The following is a 20768-nucleotide window of genomic DNA, read 5'->3' on the forward strand; positions in this document are numbered from 1 at the left end:
CACGGTTGAGGACAAACGTGCCACCTCCGTAGCACGCTTTGGAAAGTCAAATTGACGATTAAAAAAGAGTTAAATAGAGGAGTGCTTCTCCACTCAGAGCAGATTATTGTATTATATTGTCCACAGGAGTAAAGCACCCAATAAAATGGCGTTTGAACAAATTTCAAGCATTACAGATAACAGGGCTAATGTTTTAGCTTACACTTCAGAACAAACATCAGATATTTATTCGCTAATCCAAGAAATTAATACTTCCGATGTACAAGGCAGCACAATTATACAACAGCTGAAACAACTAGAATTTTTAGCAAAAAGAGAAGTAAATCAAAAACTCCACACATCACCCCAGGTACAGTACCACAGAGTGAAGAGAATTCCACGAGGGTTGCGAATGTCAATAAAACCAATGTTGTACAGATCCATATGAACAAGGAGTTTATGGAGAAATGGCACTCTATTTTGAATAAATGCTCTCTAGATCTGATTTTATTGTTAATAGAGGAGTTAGCCAGAGTAATTCATGATTTAACCAACGAGATGGATGAAATCAAACAGAACTTGGAGAGTCGTATGGACAAAGGTGATTGGGACAAAGCTCTCAATGATATCAATATACGATTGGATAAATATTCAAAGGAATTACAAGAAGGCAAACTAAGAAGATTTAAATGGGATACGCTTGATTACAAGCTAAACTAAGTCTATACTTGGGCGGAGGTGTACACCCAAAGAAGAGTTTTTCCAACAAAAAAGAAAGCACCAACCACATCTGAAGAAAGTCTAGTATCGGATAGTGACTCAAGTGCAAGTAGACCAACAGCACAGGCCCAGATCTCAGGTGAACAAACACAGGGAGAACTTGGAGAGAAAGAATCTAGCTCTAGAGCTACCCAACATTTTTTGTCCACGGCCGGGGATCTCACTCAGCCACCGGGAAAATCAAAATCTGTAACAAAACCTCAAACAAAACCAGGAGAACTAGTAGAAGGAGAAAACAAACTTAGTGATCAACATTTCAAAAACAGATTTATCATCGGATGAACAAAGAGTTCTCAACAAAGGCCTAGGCTTTGTCCCCACATATGACACAAACATTCTGGAATGTGAAGTAGCCCTGTTCAAATTCATGAGAGTTTTGAAACTGAAGCATTTTTTTGCCAACGTAGTTTCCAAACAGCAAGAGAAAGAACAAGCTGAGTTTTTAGAATTCAGACCCAAATCAAGATTTCAGTCACCTGTATCACATAAAATTCTGGATGCATTTGAGAAGTCAGTCAGAAACGACTTAGATAAATTAAATATGCGGAAATCATGCAAAAAGAATCTTTCTATTCATGACAGGAACACATTCAAAGGTCTGCAGGAAAACGATAAAATAGGGATACAAAAAGCAAATAAGGGAGGAGCCATCATAATCATGGATAATGATTTTTACCATCAGAAAGTGGATGAACACGTTTTTGATGAATTAACATACTTACCTTTGGAAAAAGATCCGATGGAAGAAATAGAACTAACCTTAAAAATTATTTTGGATCAGGCCCATGACCTAGGTTACATCACAATGGCCACCAAACAATTTTTATCAGTTCAACACCCTTGGAGACCGCGCCTCTATATGCTTCCAAAAGTTCATAAGGACCTGCACAATCCTCCAATGAGACCAATTGTGACCGGATGTGACACAATCTTTGAACCACTCGGTCAATACATTAACAAGTTTTTGCAACCATTTGTCCAGCAATGGCCTTCGTACGTTAAAGACACAAACGATTTTCTACTAAAACTGAAAGAAATCACACTAAATGAGAACACATGGCTTTGTACAATAGATGTAAAATCTTTGTACACATCTATACCCCCCCAATTAGGTCTGGAAGCTGTGGAATGGGCTTTGTTGAGCCAACCTGCCATCAGAGCAGAAAAGGTTTTCATCTTGGAACTTTTAAATTTCTGTTTATACCACGGTTACTTTCAGTGGGATTCAAAGTTTTTTCTTCAACAAAATGGTACGTCTATGGGGTTCGCTGGGGCCCCAGCATACGCAAATGCTTTAATGGCAAAGTTTGAATCTGATTTTATTTACAGTGATAAAGATTGGCAAGAACACTCACTAGTCTACCGAAGGTTTATTGATAATATCTTTGTTTTATGGTCAGGAAGTCGCGAGAAATTGGAAAGTAAAATCGAGTTACTAAATGACTGTGTAGATCAAATTAAATTCACACACACCATCAGCGCACAAGAGATATCCTTTTTGGATGTGGCAATCAGCATAGAAGAAGAAGTAATCCAAACAGAAGTTTTTCGAAAACCAACTGATGTAAACAATTCTTTGTTATTTCAAAGTTTTCATCTGCAGAATTTGAACCAGAACCTACCATTCTCTCAATACATGAGAATAAAAAGAATCTGCTCCAAACCGGAGTATTTGGAGAAACATCTGAACTTGCAACATCATAAATATGTGGAAAGAGGTTAGCCAATCGAGGTTCTGGAAAAAGCAAAATGTCGTGTCATGGCATGTGACAGAGATAATTTACTAAAACAAACCAAAAAGAAAACAATTGAAAGACATGTGTTTGTCTCAAAATTCTCTACGATTTCACAGAAAATAAAAAATATCAGCACACGCCACTGGGAGTTATTGCAGCATGAGCCTGATTTTGAAGGAATTTTTACCCAGAAGCACAAGTTACTACTTGTGTAACGATATATCTGTAAGAGACATTAGTTAGTATTAGATTCCTTACCTTAGAATATCCCCAGGCGTCAGACTGGATCCGGAAACTTTTGCGTGGCAGTACCCTTGCGCGTCGGTAGGCGTCGTCTGCGGCTCCGCGTCCGTCGTCGGCGTCGTGGGCGCCGTGATGACATCGTCGGAGTACTTAGACGCCGCCTCCGTGTGCTGACGTCAGTTCTTAGACACAGCTTTTCCGCGCCAGAAACGCAGAGCCAAGGTTAAAAACCAACACCATTGAAACTAGGGCCCTGAAAGGGGACAACCCTAACCCTAGATATTGGTTCGCAGAACGGGGAGGATGGGTGGGTCGGTAAGGAATCTAATACTAACTAATGTCTCTTACAGATATATCGTTACACGAGTAGTAACTTGTGCATCTGAAAGAGACACGTTAGTATTAGATTCCTTACCTTAGAATAGATACCCCAGCAATACCAACCCCGGTGGTGGGTCTGCGAACCAATAATCACACCAGAAAGTCCTGGAGGACGGAACAGCCAAAGAAGCCATCCCTCCGGACTTGGCTGTCCAGGCAGTAGTGTCTTGCAAACGTGTGCAGCGATGCCCACGTAGCTGCCTGACAGATGTCTTGTAAGGGTACACCCCTGCCCAGAGCAGTGGTAGTCGTCGTGGCTCGGGTAGAATGAGCCCGCAATCCAAAAGGGGGCTTCTTCCTAGCCAAGGAGTAGCATGCCTGGATACACAAGATGATCCACCGGGAGATGGTCCTCTTGTGCACCGCTTTTCCCTTCTTAGCGCCCACGTAACCAACAAAGAGTTGGTCATCCACCCGGAACTGGCGTGTGCGATCCAAATAAAATGAGAGCGCACGTTTTGGGTCCCGACGGTGGAGCCACTCTTCCTCTTTAGAGGGATGCGGTGGCGGGAAGAAGGTTCGCAAGGTGATAGACTGCCCGATGTGGAAGGCCGTGACAACCTTGGGCAGGAAAGAAGGTTTGGTATGCAGCACCACTTTGTCCGGATGGACAGAAAGGAAAGGTGGAGTACAAGAAAGGGCCTGGAGCTCACTCACTCTCCTGGCAGAGGTGATGGCAACCAGGAAAGCAGTCTTCAAAGTCAGAAGGCGAAGAGGACAGTTGTGAAGTGGCTAAAAGGGAGCGCACATCAGAAACGTAAGAACCAGGTTCAAGTCCCACTGAGGCATCACAAATGGAACAGGAGGAAACGTGTGTGTGTGATGCCCTTAAGAAATAAATTTACGATAGGGGACTTGAACAAAGAAGGTTGATCAGGCAGCCTGAGAAAGGCTGAAAGGCCAGAAAGGTAGCCCTTGATAGTGCCCAGAGCAGAGCCCTGCTGGGCAAGAGAAAGAAGAAAGAGAAGAACCTCAGAAAGAGGGGCAGCAAGAGGATCCATAGCCTTTGCTGTGCACCATGCCACAAATCTGTTCCACCTGCAGGCGTATACCGACTTTGTGGAGGGACGCCTGGCTGCCAGAATGACGTTACAGACTTCAGGAGGCAAGTCAAATGGCCTCAACTGTCGCCGCTCAATCTCCAAGCATGGAGGTGGAGACTGGACAGGTTCGGGTGGAGGACGGTCCCCTGCTGCTGCGACAGAAGGTCCTCCTGAAGAGGCAGATGAACTGGGGGATCGACTGACATACTGAGTAGCTCTGGATACCAGTACCTTCTCGCCCAGTCCGGAGCCACAAGGATGACTTGGGCCCGGTCGCGCTTGATCTTCTTCAGCACTCTAGGCAGAAGTGGTGTAGGCGGAAAGGCGTACAACAGACCGCAACTCCACTCACGACGAAAAGCGTCTCCGAGCGAGTGCCGCCTTGGAAATTCCAACGCGCAGAACTGATGACATTGCGCGTTCTCTTCGGTGGCGAATAGATCTAACCAAGGCTCTCCCCATTGCTGAAAGAGGCCTTGCGCCACGTCCAAGTTCAGACGCCATTCGTGATCCATCAGGCACCGACGGCTGAGCTCGTCCGCCCTGGCGTTCAGAGAACCTGCCAGGTGTTGAGCCACCAGGGTCACGCCCTGGCGTTCCAGCCATTGCCAAAGGCGCAGAGCCTCCTGGCAAAGGGTCCACAACCCCACCCTGTTTGTTGCAGTACCACATGGCGGTGGTGTTGCCCGTGAACACCTGCACTACACTCCCCCGGACAGAGGGGAGGAATGCTTCAGTGCTAGACGAATCGCCCGTAGTTCCAACAGGTTGATGTGGAGCCGGGCCTCCGCCGGAGACCAGAGGCCTCTGATCTCCGCCTCTCCCATGTGGCCTCCCCAGCCCTGGAGGGACGCGTCCGTCACAACTACGTGCTCCGGTTGGGGAAGGGAGAGGGATCTGCCGCTGACCCAATCGCGGTCCGTGAGCCACCACTGCAGCTGTCTCGCAGTGCCCTCCGAGATCAGGACGTGGTCGGACAGGTTGCCCTGATGCTGGGCCCACTGAAACTTCAGGTCCCACTGCAGAGCCCGCATCCGCCACCTGCTGTGATGCACCAGAAGGATGCAGGAGGCCATCAGCCCCAGAAGCCGCAGCGTCAACCTGACCGAGACCCGGGATAAAGGCTGAAAGATGGGAATCAGAGCCTGAATATCCCGGACCCGCTGTTCGGGCAGACAAACCCGAAACCGCGCCGAGTCTAGAACCGCTCCGATGAAGAGGAGCTTCTGAGAGGGGCACAGGTGTGACTTTGGCACATTGATGGAGAACCCCAGCTGGTGCAGGAGATCTACCGTAGTCTGGAGGTGGCTGACGACTGTCTGGGGCGAGCCCGCCTTCAACAACCAGTCGTCGAGGTAGGGGAAGACTAAAACCCCTAACCTGCGCAGATGAGCTGCGACCACCGCCATCACCTTTGTGAACACCCGTGGGTCGCTGGTAAGGCCGAAGGGGAGCACGGTAAATTGAAAGTGCTCGCGGCCAACCGTGAACCGCAGGTAGCGCCCGTGGGCCGGCAGGACGGGGATGTGGAAATAAGCGTCCTGCAAGTCCAACGCTACCATCCAGTCTCCTGGGTCCAGGGCAGCTAAGACCTGAGCCAGTGTCAGCATCTTGAACTTCTCCTTTCGGAGGAAGCCGTTGACGTTCCGTAGATCCAAGATAGGGCGTAGGCCCCCTTTGCCCTTCTTGGGTACCAGAAAGTAGTGTGAGTAGCAACCACACCCTACTTCTGGCCCAGGAATGCGCACGATGGCCCCCTTGGCCAAGAGGGCCGTAACTTCCTCCTGCAGTAGTCACAAATGATCCCCCGATACACGGTGGTTCTGCGGTGGCATGGCTTGAGGAGTCGCCTCGAAGGGGAGGGAGTAACCCCTTCGGAGGATTTGCAGCACCCACCTGTCCGAAGTGACAGTGCGACAGTGGAGGTGGTGATGGCGAACCCTGCCCCCCACTGGCGTCACATGGGCCTGAAAGCACGGACTAGGAGGGTTTTGAGGCGGATGCTGCGGGGGAAGGTGTGGACTGACCTCGCCGTTGACCCCTACCGCCCGGACGGCGGTTCCCACTGCCGCCACCGCGTTGGGTATTGCCCTGCGGAGCGTGGCTAGCGGCACGTGTGGGTGCACCCCTTCCGTGGCCACGAAAGGAGTGAAAAGCAGCCGATTGCTGGCGTGGGGCCGAGAGGCCCAAGGACTTGGCCGTAGCCCTGGAGTCCTTAAAGCGCTCGAGCGCATGGTCTGCTTTGTCGCCAAAGAGGCGACAGCCATCGAACGGCATGTCCACGAGTGTGTTCTGGACATCTGCCGAAAAGTTGGCGGACCTCAGCTAGGCGTGGCGTCTGACCGCCACCGTCGTTGCCATCGCTCTACCTAGCGAGTCTGTGGTATCCAGCCCACTCCGGATGGAATACTTGGCTGCATCCCGGCCCTCCACAAGGGCTTGACCGACTTCGGCCCGTACCTCCAATGGACACTCTGGCAGCACTTCCGCGACCGTATCCCACAGAGAGTGGGTGTAACGGCCCAAGAGTCATGCGGTGTTGGAAGACCGCAGACCCAGACTAAGGGATGAGAAGATCTTTTTTACCATACTGCTCATACCTCTTGGATTCCCTGTCCGGCGGGGCCGACGGGAACGCGGTCTGGGAATTGGAGGCCTGGATGACCAGGCTCTCGGGGGTGGGGTGGGTGGACAGGAAACATGGGTCGCCCGGGGCTGGGCGGTGGCGTCTGGCCACGTTCCTATCTACGGGTGAACCCGTAGCGGGCTTGGACCAAGTACCCAGAAGAACGTCCGTCAAGGCCTCATTAAAGGGCAGCAGAGGCTCGGCCGAGTTTGACTGTGGTTTAAGGACCTCAGTGAGGAGATTAGTCCTCACGGCCGCGACGGGGAGCTCAAGGCCCAAGGCCTTGGCAGCCCTCATCAGCACCACACTGTAGGTTGCCCCCTCCTCCGAAGCCACGGTAGGGTAGGAGGGGAGACAAAACCAGTGTCTGGAGAGATGTCCAGGCCACTGGCCTCCCCAAGGTCTCCTGCCCTGTCCTCATGAGACTGACACTCTCTGGTCAGAGGGTCCTCAGACCCCTCCCAGTCCTCTTCATCACCCATCTCCTGAAACTCAGGGTTCTCAACTAATGGGGCCTGTTCATAGAAGTGAAACTCTCCAAACGACGTCTGGAGCGGCGCCCATCGGGGCCGTCCCGGCGCCGTAACAGGAACAAAGGTGGAACCGGGGACGGCGCCGCCCGAGGACAGCGCCGGAGGCGACACCTGAGGGTCCGACGCCGGGGATCTCGTAAGGTCCACCGGCGACGAACCAGATCCCGAAGGAGGTCCAGCGGCGTCCTGCGGCGCCGGGCCCAAAGGCGTCGGGCCGTAGCACCCGACGGCGTCGGGGCTGATCCCCCCAACCCGCTAGGGGTCCCAGACGGGTCTGCTGGGCCCGAAGGCGCCACGGAGCCCGTCGGAGGAGAGAGTTTCCTCATGGCCATGAGGAAGCGCTCGATCTCCTCTTGCGACGCGTTCAGCCCAGGAACCGGAGGGTGTGGAGCTGCACGCGGCGCCCGCGACTCTGTCGGAGCCGCGTGGGTGGTGTCACACAAACCCCCGTCGCGCGAGCGTCGGGGGGAGTCCGAAGAGCGATGACGCCGCTTGGACTTCTTGTGCTTCTTACCTGACGACGACTTCGGCCCGGAGGAGTGCGGCCTACTCTCGGAGCTGTGGTGGCTCGGAGCCCGCGACCTGTCCCTCGACCTCCCATGGGACCGAGACCTCTCGCGGCGCGGGACCGACTGTCGGAGTTCGAGTCGCCTGCGGGACCGCTCCCGCCTGGCTTTCGAAGAGAGGGCCCGGCAGTCGGAGCAGGCCTTGTCGTCGTGATCGACGCCTAGACAAGATAAACACAGGTGGTGAGGATCCGTGACCGACATCAGGCGGTCGCAATCCTTGCAGTGCTTAAAGCCGGGCATCCCTACGGACCCGATCGGAGCCGAAAGACTTCGAGAAATGATCAAAAGCGATCAAAAAGTTAGTCAAAAAATGACTAGGGTTACTGCTTTTTCCAGATCTGCGCTTGCTGGCGCGGAAAAAAGAAGAACCGACGTCGGCACGCGGAGGCGGCGTCTAAGTACTCTGACGACGTCATCACGGCGCCCATGACGCCGACGACGGACGCGGAGCCGCAGACGACGTCTACCGACGCGCAAGGGTACTGCTACGCAAAAGTTTCCGGATCCAGTCTGACGCCTGGGGATATTCTAAGGTAAGGAATCAAATACTAATGTGTCTCTTTCAGATACATCGTTACCGAAGGTAAGTAACTTGTTCATCTGAAAGAGACCATTTGTTATAGATTCCTTAACTTAAAATAGATACCCCAGCAATACCAACCCCGGAGGTGTTCACACCAGAAAGTCCTAGAGAACAGAACGGCCAAAAAAGCAGTCTCTCCGCACTTGGATATCCACACAGTAATCTTTTGTAAATGTGTGCAGGGATGCCAACGTGGCTGCCTGGCAGATGTCAATTAGCGGTACTCTACGTCCCAAAGCATTAGAGGCTGACGTCGCCCTGGTAGAGGGGGCATGCAGTCCTAATGGAGGTTCATTTTTCACCAAAGCATAGCAGATTTTAATGCATAGCACAACCCATCGAGAGATGGTTCATTTTTGCACGGCCCGACCTTTCTTGGCGCCCACATAACCCACAAAGAGTTGATCTTCCACCCGGAAATCTTTAGTGCGGTCAACGAGGAAGGACAGCGCACGTTTTGGGTCCAGACGGTGGAATCTCTCCTCCTCTTTGGAAGGGTGTGGAGGCGGGAAGAAGGTGGGCAATGTGAAGATCTTACCTATGTGGAAAGATGTAACCACTTTGGGCAGAAAAGAGGGCCTAGTGCAAAGGACCATTTTGTTCGGATGAATTGCAAGAAAAGGAGGCTTGAAAGAAAGAGCCTGAAGCTCACTCCCCATGCGAGCAGAGGTGATGGCAGGCAGTTAAGTGGTCTTCAAGGTAAGAAGATCAAGAAGACAATTATGTAGTGGCTCGAAGGGAGCACACATAAGGAAAGTAAGGACAAGATTCAACTCCCACTGGGGCATTACGAAAGGAGAAGAAGGAAATAGATGAGTAATGCCCTTTAGAAATCTAATGACAATCAGGGACTTAAAAAGAGAAGGCTGATCAGGAAGGCGAAGAAGACAGAAATGGCCAAAACGTAGGCTGCAAGAGTGCCCATAGCAGAGCCCTGCTGGGCCGAAGAGAGAATGAAGAAGAGAACCTCCGAAAGGAGGTAGAAAGGGGATAAAAAGTCTTTGCTGTGCACCATGCCAAAAATGTGTTCCATCTACATGCGCCTACCGTTTTAGTGGAGGGACACCTGGTTGCCAAGATAACGTTACAGACTACGGAAGGAAGGTCGAAAGATGTCAACTGTCACCACTCAATCTCCACGCAAGGAGGTGGAGGCTGGACGGGTTCAGGTGGAGGACCATGCCTTGCTGCTGCGACAGAAGTTCCTCCCGAAGAGGCAGTCGGATAGGAGGATCGATGGCCATGCTCAAGAGCTCGGAGTACCAGACTCTTCGTGCCCCATCCAGAGCCACAAGAATGTCTTGGGCCCAGTTGTGCTTGATCTTCTTCAGCACTCTGGGCAGAAGTGGTACAGGTGGAAAGGAGTACAGGAGGCCACAATTCCACTCACAACAATAAACGGCATTGAGCGAGTGCCGCCTTCGAAACTCCAACATGCAGAACTGCTGACATTGCACGTTCTCTTTGGTGGCAACAGATCTGACCAAGGCTCTCCCCACTGCTGAAAGAGACCTTGCACCACCTTCGAATTAAGACTCCATTCGAGATCAAACTGCGCTGGCATTCAGGGAACCTGCTAGGTGTTGAACCACCAGGAATATGCCCTGATGTTTCACCCATGTCCAAAGGCGAAGAGCCTTTTGACATAGGGCCCACGACCCCACCCCGCCCTGTTTGTTGCAGTACCACATGGCGGTGGTGTTGTCTGTGAACACCTGCTCTACTCATCCTTTGACAGAAGGAAGGAATGCTTTCAGTGCAAGATGGATCGCCAGAAGCTCCAAAAGGTGGATCAGTAGACCGGACTCCACCTTAACCAAGAGATCTCCTCCTCTCCCAGGTGGCTGCCCCTACCCAAGAGTGAAACATCCGGCACTACTGTGAAATCTGGTTGGGGAAGGGAGAGCAATCTGACGCTGACCCAATCCTAGTTCATGAGCCACCACTGCAACTCACGTGCAGTTCGCTCTGAGATCTGTACGACATTGGAAAGATTCCGCTGATGTTAAGCCCACTGGAACTTCAGGTCCCACTGCAGAGCCTGCATATGCCATCTGGCATGATCCACCAGCAGGATGCCGGAGGACATGAGGCCCAGCAGCCACAGGGTCATTTTCACCGAAATCCGGGATAGAGGCTGAAACATCTGTATCCTAGCACGAATATCCCAGACTCGCTGATCGGTAGGATAAGCCCGAAACAGTGCTGTATCCAGACCTGCTCAGATGAAAAGGAGCTTCTGAGAGGGAATCAGGTGTGACTTTGGCACGTTGATAGTGAACCCCAGCGAGTGCAGGAGGTCCACCCTACTCTGAAGGTGGGAGACGACAGCTTTCAACAGCCAGTCGTCGAGATAGGGGAAGACTGGAACCCCTGATCTGCGCACATGAGCTACGACCATCGTCATCACTTTCGTGACATCCCGAGGGGCGCTGGTAAGGCCAAAGGGGGGCACAGTAAACTGAAAATGCTGGTGGCCTACTGTGAACCGTAGGCAACACCTGTGGGCTGGCAGGACAGGATGTGGAAATAGGCGTCCTGCAAGTCCAATGCTACCATCCAGTCTCCGGGATCGAGGACAGACATGACCGGAGCCAATGTAAGCATTTTGAAGTTCTCCTTCAGGAGGAAGCAGTTGAGGGCCTTGAGGTCTAAGATAGAACGCAGTCCTTTATCCTTCTTGGGTACCAGAAAATAGTAGGAACAGCAACCACAACCTACTTCTGGCACAGGGACCCTTTCAACAGCTCCCTTGGCCAAGAGAGCTGCAACTTCCTGGTGGAGAAGAGCCAAGTGATCCTCCGACATGTGATGGAAAGATGAAGGCATGGAGGGAGGTGTAGTCTCGAAGGGGAGGGGGTAGCCCCTTCAGACTATCTGCATAACTCACCTGACTGACGTTATGTTTTGCCAGTGGGGAGGTGATGGCGAATCTTGCCGCCCACTGGCCTCTGGGGGCCCTGAAATGTCGGACTCGGAGGGTTTGGAGGCTGCTACAGGGGGTTATGGGTGGACCGGCCTGCCCACTAGCCCCCAGACCCGAGTCGCCGGGTTCCACGTCCTCGACCACGCATATGCTGGGTAGCTTGAGAGGCCCTGTGGCTAGATTGGCTGGTGAGTGGTAGGGCACCCTTTCTGCCACAAAGGAGGCGAAAGGCAAACTGCATGGGTCGAGACAATACCATGAGGCCCAAGGATCTGGCCCTAGCTCTAGAATCCTTGAAGCGCTGGAGAGCCGAGTCCGAATTGTCATCGAACAGGAGACGGCCATCAAATGGCATGTCCAGAAGAGTGGATTGGACATCCCCCGAGAAACGAGACTTCATCAACCAGGCTACTGACGTGGAAACCGTTCTGCCTAGAGAGTCAGCAGTATCCAGCCCACAGCGTATGGTGAACTTAGCTGCGTCTCGACCCTCCGCTACTGCACGGTTGAGAATGGCCCGGGCCTCCTCCGGGCACTGTGGTAGCATGTGAGCAACAGAAGCTGGCAGAAGAAAACATTCTTCTCAAGGTGGTCCAGCTTCATGGATTCCCTATCTGGGTAGCAGTAGGGAATGCGCCCTTAGAGACGAGGCTTTAACCACCAAGCTCTTAGGGGTCGGGTGTTGGGAGAGGAAAAGTGAGTCACCTCGGGGCCGGGCTGTGACGTTGGTCAATCATCCTACACCACAGGAGCCCCTGTGCTGGTCTTGGACCAAGTGCCCAGAAGGATGTCCATGAGGGCTTCATTAAAAGGCAGCAGGGGCTCCTAAGAGGCTGCTGCTGGTTGAAGTACCTCTGTCGGGATGTTAGTCCTGACTGCCACCGTAGGAAGCTCCAGGCCCAAGGCCTCAGCCGTCCTACACAACACCACTGCATACGAAGCTTCCTCCTCCGTAGCCGCGGTGGGGGGGGGGGGGGGGGGGGGGGGAGACCATGCCAATGTCTGGGGAGGTATCCATACCACTGGCATCACCCAACTCCTCTCACCAGTCCGGCACTTCATGCTGGTCAGCCGAAGGGTCTACAGACCCTTTCCAGTACTCCTCACCGTCCTCTGGTTGCCACTCAGGGCAGTAGGGAGTACCAGGAATGAACAGCGGTACAAACGTACATTTCGGCGCCAGTGCGGACGTCGATCGTTGTCGGTCTGGCACTGTGTAGAACTCGGGAGTGAGGCTGGGGTGGGCGCCAGCTGGGGGCACAACTGGCACCAGGGGAATTGTCACTGTAATCAGCACCAGTTAAGGTAACACGAGGTCGACCGGTTGCGATCCAGATCCAGGCCTGGATCCTCGGGGATCCTCAGGCGCCGGGGCGGGAGCCACTGGCATCGAAGGCCCAGGGTCCCTGAGAGAGTCCATGTGGCTCGAATGTGCGCCAGCAGAGTTGGGCTGCCCAAAAATGCTGTGAAGAGCTTCGTAAAAAGTTTGAAGCTGGGCAGGGGACGATCCAGCTCCAGGAAAGGGAGGGAAGCGCGGAGCCATCCCAGAAGCAGGCTCCGAAGTCAGAGCGGGACAGCGATGACACTCCGGGTCCCGTATCGCATCAGCCAACGGACGGGGGGAAGGCGAATAGCGACGGTGCTTCTTTGCCCTCTTCTTATGCTTTGACTTACCCGAGGAGTGTGAAGACTTTGATGACAAGTGGTGGTGGCTCCGCTACCGATCTGAGACCTTCCTCTCGACCGGGACATCGAACGACGTGGAGCCGACTATCGGACCTCCAAGAGCTTTCAGGACCACTCCCGCAAAGACTTCGGATTCAAGGCCTGGGAGTTGGAGCACGACATCCAGTCGTGGTCACACTCCAGGCACCAGAGGCACACGAGGGGCGGATACGTGACAGACATCAATTTGTGACAGGAGTCACAAGGCTTGAAGTGGGTTCGACGATGGGACATCCCTTGTCCTACCAGGAGTCGATAGACTCAAAAAAGAAGTTGACAATAGTCGAAAAAAGTGACTAAGGGACATGCTCTCTCTGATCTGGGCTGGCTGACGAGGAAAAAGAAAGACCTGACGTCAGCGTGCAGGGGTGGTGTTTAAGTAGATACTGCAACTTCATCCCTTCGACCACAATGCAGACGACGGGCGCGGAGTCGACCGATCCACCTACTGATGCGCAGGGGACTGCTTCAGAAAAAATGCTCCGGATCCAGTCTGATGTCTAGGGGTAATTCTAAGGTAAGGAATCTATAACTAATGGTCTCTTTCAGATTGTACAGATTCCTTACAAGATTCCTTACAAGCACATTTATCCTAACTGTATGCGTATTTGTTGTTTGTAGCTCCATCTTTTTATGCCCTTAAGTCTAGTAGGAGAAGTGGAAAATGGATGGAACTCAAACCAACTGTGCTCGTGTTACTCGTCCTTTGAATTCCTGAGCTGTTCCTGGGGTACACTGGAATCATGAACTGCTTCAGTTTATTCACATCAAGAATTGTGCTGGGACTCGAACAGGTGAGGGATATCTTGTACTCTCTCGTAAGCACCTAAACATTCTACGAATATCTATTTCTTGATTCAGCATTGTTGTTTCAGGCTGCCAGGCATTATCAGCAGACAGGTGCTTACTATGAGTCTCAAATGATTAGAAGAACAGCCGACAAAACAGTGATGTTTCAGGCTGGCCCTCCTTGTACACTAACCAAATCAGAATTGTTTTCAATATGTACTCTATAGTTAAAGTTTGCTTTGTGTGGGCTACCAATGTTTGAAGGTCTCAGTGGTAGTTAAAGTTATTAGTTAAATGTTCTTTTTGATGACGAGTATTTGCCATATTGCTCAGAAGCTTTTCTTGCTCCTAGTCCACTCCCTTAAAGCTATAGATGAGCTAACGTGCACTACTTCGTAATGGTGGTCACTTTTGGGTTTTGTTTCGAGCATAATGAGACATACCAAGATAGACATTTCACAGAGCATATAGCACTCGTGTACGTAAAGTGGAATCGGTCAGATGAATTCAGTTAAAGATTAAATGACATGGAGAGTGTACACATGGCCATCTTAGCCTCTCGTCATTTAGTTCCTAATGTCACATTCTCAGTCCAATCTTGTGCCCTATAAGGGGTCTAAGCTATTGAGGATGAGGAATCTGTATAGCCTCGATATTCCTTTGTGTCCTAATGAGCCGAGCATAATTTGGACTCCAGTGGTTTGTATTCAGGCACTTCTGTCAGGTCCTCTCTATAGGAAGCTAGAGCATGACTGATTTGAAGGTATTTATAGAACTGTGTTTTGTGCGGTTGAAATTCTTCAGCTAAATGCTCAAATGTAACAATGTGGTCCCAGTCACATACATCACCCAATTTGGAAATACCCAACAAGTCCAAGGCACGAAAGACCAACTGATTTTTCAACCACTTTTCTTGGCAGAATCCCATAAGATTGTCCTCCAGGTACTTACTCCATTTATTCCATAACATACCTTAATGTGATCGGAGTAATTAAAATCAAAATCTCATTAATTTTCGTTCTTAGTTATAGACTGCGATAATTCCATTATCATGTTTTCCTTTAATTTGTTGATTTTTGGTAAGCTTGTGTGACTTATGTTTGAGCTAAATCAGTTCTAAATTCATTTACAGTTTTGAATTGAAAAAATCTTGATTTCTCTTTTTGGACTTCTTGCTCGTTAGTCTAGCGGATACTTACATACTATTTTTACATATTCTTTGCTCCTATAATAGTTCCACCGTATTAACTTTATTCGAGGACCAGATGGACAGGATGGTTTTGATGCTAATCCAATGTAGATGTGGTTCAGTGGCAAAATAAAAGAGGCACCTCAGCTTTGTTTTTATTCTGCAATATGATTCTACTTTTCTCTGACAGGTGAGCCAATTTCCCAGTCTTTCTTTGTTCACTCATTCACTCTTTAAAACTTCTTCCTAACAAGTGCATGACTAGGACTTTTCCTAGAATGCAGACATTTTCAAGACCATTCATCTTTCTGAATCTCATTCAAATGTAAGGGATTGATTGTTGTGTTGCAATAAATGTTTCAATAATTCACATGCTTGGCATTTGAAGGGTGTAGCCATATTAATAAAAAATTAAATAAATACTAAGTGAAATCATAGTTACGCCCATTTGGAACACTCAATTTTAGTCTTAATGTCTACCAAAGCTCCCATCACAATAAATGGTCGCCCACATCAGATAATTGAAAGCAATTCAAGATGTAAAACCGTGACCAATCTGTGTTTCAACTTTAGAAGGAAAATATTTAATTAAAGTTGTACTGAGCTTAGTTTTAATCAAAACAAATTGCACGTTTAACTTTCAATACAGTTTAGTGAGATCTGCAAAGTAAGTGCAACATGTGTACCACAGCGACAAGAAGGGTAAAGGGTGTCCGAAAAGGTACATACCTCAAGTAAAAATCTAAGCGAGTAAGGCAGGAAATTCCTGACTGTGAGTGGTGGGTATAGATGAAGGATGTATGCAGGATCCCAGTCTTTTTCACCATGACTAGCAATAAAGTCGATTTCATCGGGTACAGCTGTGCAGTTCACTATTAAAGGTAAAAAGTTGGCTTCCGAAGCTGGGCACTGCAACATACATCTCACTTCATTGCTCCTGTGGAGCTCTTCTTTCCATGTGATGTAGGTAGTAGAATGACCATACTGCCCTTCTAAAATTCCCACTGGTTTCACAAACAATTGGCATCTATGAAAAACAGGAGAACAGGAAGGATTTTTATTGATATACCATAGTAATTACAAAGGTAATTTGCTTTGTCACTACAGCTGATTGGTAGTCTGATACTATACATATATTGCTTGAAATTAAAGAAAATAACAATCAAACAGCAGATTGTGCCCACTTCATTTTAAACAAGAGAAAACAGTGTCAAGCATATAAAATATTATTCTACATGAAATACACAGATTTGACAGAGTGGGCTGAGAATTACTGTAAATCTCTAGAGGAAGTTTTGGTCACCATTAAGAATGAAAACATGCACAAATGAGGCTGTCTGCAATTTACTTGTAGGTCTGCAGAGCCCCAGACATATAATTGGTTAAATCAGTGCTTCCCAAAATCTTAAGAACCACAATCCACTTTTCAAAACAACAAACTTTTGGAACCCACCTCGCTTTACTAGACATGAGGCAGGAAACTTTTTTAATGCAACTTTAATGCAACTAAAGCATTGTGTGGTAGGGCACTGCCATTTACAGAAAGCACATTTCTACTGAGATGGCCACTAACTTTTCACCGACATACAATTTTACTGATAAAACTAGATTGCACACAAATGATAATGTGTGGAAATTGGGTTTCAGAGAACACTTATCATATGTGCATCACCAAGTGGTATCTTGATCTGTTTTGATCCTATTAAAAACTATATCTTTGCTTCCATCACACTTCAGAATGTGTACAATTCTTTTACATGTCTTTACATTTTGTTGTGTTACAAAAAATATCCTACATTCCTGAAGGAAATTTCACAGTCCCTGTGACCCAGCAACATTGTCACATACATCACATTCATTTTTTCTCTAACTGCAAAGGAAGAGAAGTTTGTAAATCCCAATACCTGTGTTGAAAACACATAAGCAGCAATTTGTCAGAAGACATAGCCTGACATTTCACTTTTTTTTACAATCCAGAATTTAAAGGAAAATGTATTTAATGCTTGGGACGTTCACAACCCACCAAAAATCAGTTTATGACCCACAGTTCGGGAAAAACTGGGTTAAGTCATTGCCAGACCCCTGACCAAGCATGTGTGTAGTACACGTTTGTGTAGTATTGCATGATGTCCACTGTGCATAGAATGTTATCTTTTCAAGTTAGTACAGAGTTTGCTGGGTGTCAGGCGCACATTAGAGCTAGAGGTGCTGCTTCTCCATACAATAACTACTATCATTTAATGCCTGGAATGTGGACCTTATTTTGAAATTTTGCGATGGGTGCTGATTGGCCGCAGCTCTGTGCCGATAGTTGAACTGTGTTGGGTGTGGACACACATGAAAATGAAGAGATAAAGTATAAAGCGGCAAGGGCCCGAGTAACAAAGGTGCTGGACCAAGTAGTAAACTTAATTTTACAGCGTTTTTGCAATTCCTAAACCCAGTCATGTCAGCATTTCTGCATGCAAGTGAAGAAACCAGGAACCCAAACTAGTGTGCATGACCTCAGGAAATAACACGAGATTTCAAAGTTCATGTATTGCAGTCATCCTAAAATCATTCAAGACAGCGCAAGATTATAAAATATCGGCTGCCATCTTTTAGTCAGGCACATGCCAATTCACATTAAGAAAGGTAGCTTTTTTGAAACCAGGCAAACATCGAAAAAATATAAAAACAACCGAATTTCTTTTATAAAACAAAATATATTAATTTGGAAAATAGAATATGAATCTTATGTGCATTATTTAAATAGTTAATTTTGGTTAACCTTATTCTTAAAAAAAACAAAATGTTGGTTGGAGGTTCACTTGGAAATGTACAAAAGGTTGAAGCATATGTACATGATCAAGAAAATATTTCAAGTATGAACATTTGGAGACCTTTACCATTCGATATAATAGATCAACAAATTATTACCCAAAGATGGGAATAATGGAGAAGGTTATTTGAGCATTTCTTAAAAACTACTAGTAAAAAATACACTGCTGAACATGTAATTATTCTGCAGCTCGATCTAGTAGGACATGAAGTAAAAGATATCATTCTAACATTTCCGGACAAAGTTAAAAACCACATATGAGATGTTCAAGAACTTACATGAGTAAATTATTAGAGACCAGTTCATCAACAGAACGAATAACAGAAAGATTCAGGAAAGACTGTTGGACTTAAAGGACCTTTGGAAAAAACAATTGATATGGCAAGGTGGGTGGAGGATTCATCCAGATATGTTAAAGAGCTCAATCGGGAACTAGAGGACAAGAACAACCTTTACAAGGTAAATGATATACACTAAATTAACAAGTGTGTTGAGAATTCGACTAAGAATCAGACCAAAGTTCCTGTTGGTAAGGTAAGAGCAGGTAAGAATAAACATGTATGTTTCAGGTGTGGGAGATTTAAGCATACCACAGAAGCAGAACGATGCCCTGCTACAAAGGCTAAATGCTACAAGGGCAAAAAACTAGGCCATTTCTCGAGAATGTGTAGGTCTGAAAATCGAGAAACTTGGAAACGGTCTGTAAATATTGTGAGAGAGTATGAGGGAGAGTGCTCTGAGGAAGATGATGGTGTTGAGGTACTGGTAATTTGTGAAAATACTGTTAATGAAATAAAAGAGGGATATCATCCTCCCAAGTGAACATTGAAGATAGAGGAGATTAATGTATCGGTGTGGGCAGACTCATGCTCCCCGTATACCCTAATCAATAGACTGGTGTGGGAGAGTGTCGGTGTGCATAAGCTGTTTCCACAAGACAGTGAGCCTGTAGGGTATTATGGGGTAAAACTTCCACTGCTAGGATTTTCCAATTGCCAATCGTCCTATAAAGATAGGAGTGCATGTGGGAAGATGTACATGGTGGAAAGGGGAAGGAAGGAGGAAAAAGCATTGGGCATCATACATGATCCCAATCATCCTGATCAGGTATTGTTGACTGAAGTTGTGGAAAGACTGATGTGGAGCGTAAAATATCCAGAGTTGTTTGATAGAATTCTTGGATGCTTGACTAAATTTCAACATCGCTTTGTGTTAAAGGCTGGGAGTACCTTGATAGTACACAAGGTGAGACATGTGCCGTTCGCCTTACTTACAAAGCTTAAGGAGGAGTTGGAAAGATTATGATTAAGTAAAGCTAGGGTTATAGAACCAACTGATACATCTGAATGGCTTAGTCCCATTGTTTTGGCATGCAAACACAATGGCAAATTCTGCATGTGTGTGGACTTGAGAGACCTCAACCGGAACATCTGGGTCGACCACCACCCCTTGCCACATAAAAGCGAGAAGATAGCCAGCATTAAAAATGGCAAAAACTTTTCATCACTAGATTTGTCCAACACATCACCAGGTTTGGTGACATTCCATTTCCAGACATCTGACCTCAATCCGAACACCAGAGGGAGCGTTCCAATTCGGGTTGGCGTCCGCTTATATGGCCTTTCAAAGGCTCATAAGAGTATTTTGAAAGATATCAGGAATGTGAGAGTGTTCTAGGAGGGCATTTTAGTCTAGGAGGGCATTTTAGTCTGGGAGGGCATTTTAGTCTGGGGTGCAGACCTAACAGTCTAGATGTTGTTTTGAATGAGGTTCTGAGGAAATTGCAAGCAGTTGGGTTAACTGTGAGTGCACATAAGTGCAAATTTGGTGTAATGCAAGTTGATTACGTGGGGCACATGCAGTCAGGGGATGGAGTTAAACCCAAAAAGAAGCTGCTTAAGGCTACTGAATGTGCCCCATTACCAGTTGACAAGGAGCAATTATGCTCTTTCTTAGGTTTAGCGGAATACTACTTTAAGTTTGTACAGCATTTTGCAGACAAAGTACACTGTCTGAGGGTTTTGATTAAAAATGATGCACAATTTTTGTGGACCATTGAATGCCAGCAGGCTTTTGAAGGTATAAAAGCTGATATTGTGAAGGGCATGCCCCTCAAACCTTTTGCTCCGCGTGATAAAATCATGGTGGTGGTGGATGCAACTGCTTACAGGTTAGGTGCTGTGTTGATGCAGAAGCAAGATGGTCATGAGCGTGTTGTGACGTTTGCCTTGCGAACACGCAAGGGTGCAGAGGTCACTTATTCTGTCATTGAGAAGGAACCGTGGGCATGCTGGTAGGGCATCAACTAATTCAAAAATTATGTGTGGAGGACAAATTTTGAGTTGAGAACCGATAACAGATCTCTCATTGACATCTTCACTACTAAGGGTGCTGGAAGGTCAACAACCAGAATTGCGAAATGGCTATACCGTTTGCAAGAATATGACTAATAACTGAAGTATGTTCCGGAGTATAGGAGCATAAATGTGGACTGTCTGTCTCATTTACCGTTGCAGAGCCAGGAAGAGAGCGACGGGAATGAGAATAGGGAAGAATGGTTGGTGGCAAGTGCGGATGAGTCAGGTGGTGGGCTTAAGTGAGGAAGACTGGAGGCGAGCAACTTTGGAAGATGACATGATGAAACAATTGATGACATGCTTGTCCAATAACACGGGTCAGGCAATGGATATGAGAAAGAAATACGCAGATTATAGGATAAGTTGGTTAGAATTTTAAGTAGGGAATGGAATTGTTAGGAGTGTGGGTAGGTTGGTGGTGCCTTTAGGATTTTGTGCCAGATTACTGGAGTGGTTTCAAGAATGGCATAGCAGAATGTCTGGAATGA

General features: G+C 48.0%; 1 protein-coding gene and 1 long non-coding RNA gene across 3 annotated transcripts in view; one reads left to right on the top strand and one right to left on the bottom strand.

The window, feature by feature from the left end:
• Nucleotides 1-20768, bottom strand: part of VPS13C (vacuolar protein sorting 13 homolog C) — a 2773485-nt gene that overhangs the window by 1082866 nt on the left and 1669851 nt on the right. For both annotated transcript variants that reach the window (XM_078680824.1, XM_078680823.1), the window contains exon 58: nt 15832-16129. In XM_078680824.1, the coding sequence (XP_078536950.1) occupies nt 15832-16129 (298 nt within the window). The remainder of the gene's footprint in view (nt 1-15831; nt 16130-20768) is intronic.
• The window catches only part of LOC144822865 (uncharacterized), a 790049-nt gene continuing 784442 nt past the window's right edge, over nt 15162-20768 (top strand). The window contains exon 1 of the long non-coding RNA XR_013608711.1: nt 15162-15292. This is a non-coding gene — a long non-coding RNA (uncharacterized LOC144822865). The remainder of the gene's footprint in view (nt 15293-20768) is intronic.

This window comes from Lissotriton helveticus, chromosome 3_1 (assembly GCF_964261635.1).
Source record: "Lissotriton helveticus chromosome 3_1, aLisHel1.1, whole genome shotgun sequence".
In the NCBI taxonomy this organism is placed as follows: domain Eukaryota; kingdom Metazoa; phylum Chordata; class Amphibia; order Caudata; family Salamandridae; genus Lissotriton; species Lissotriton helveticus.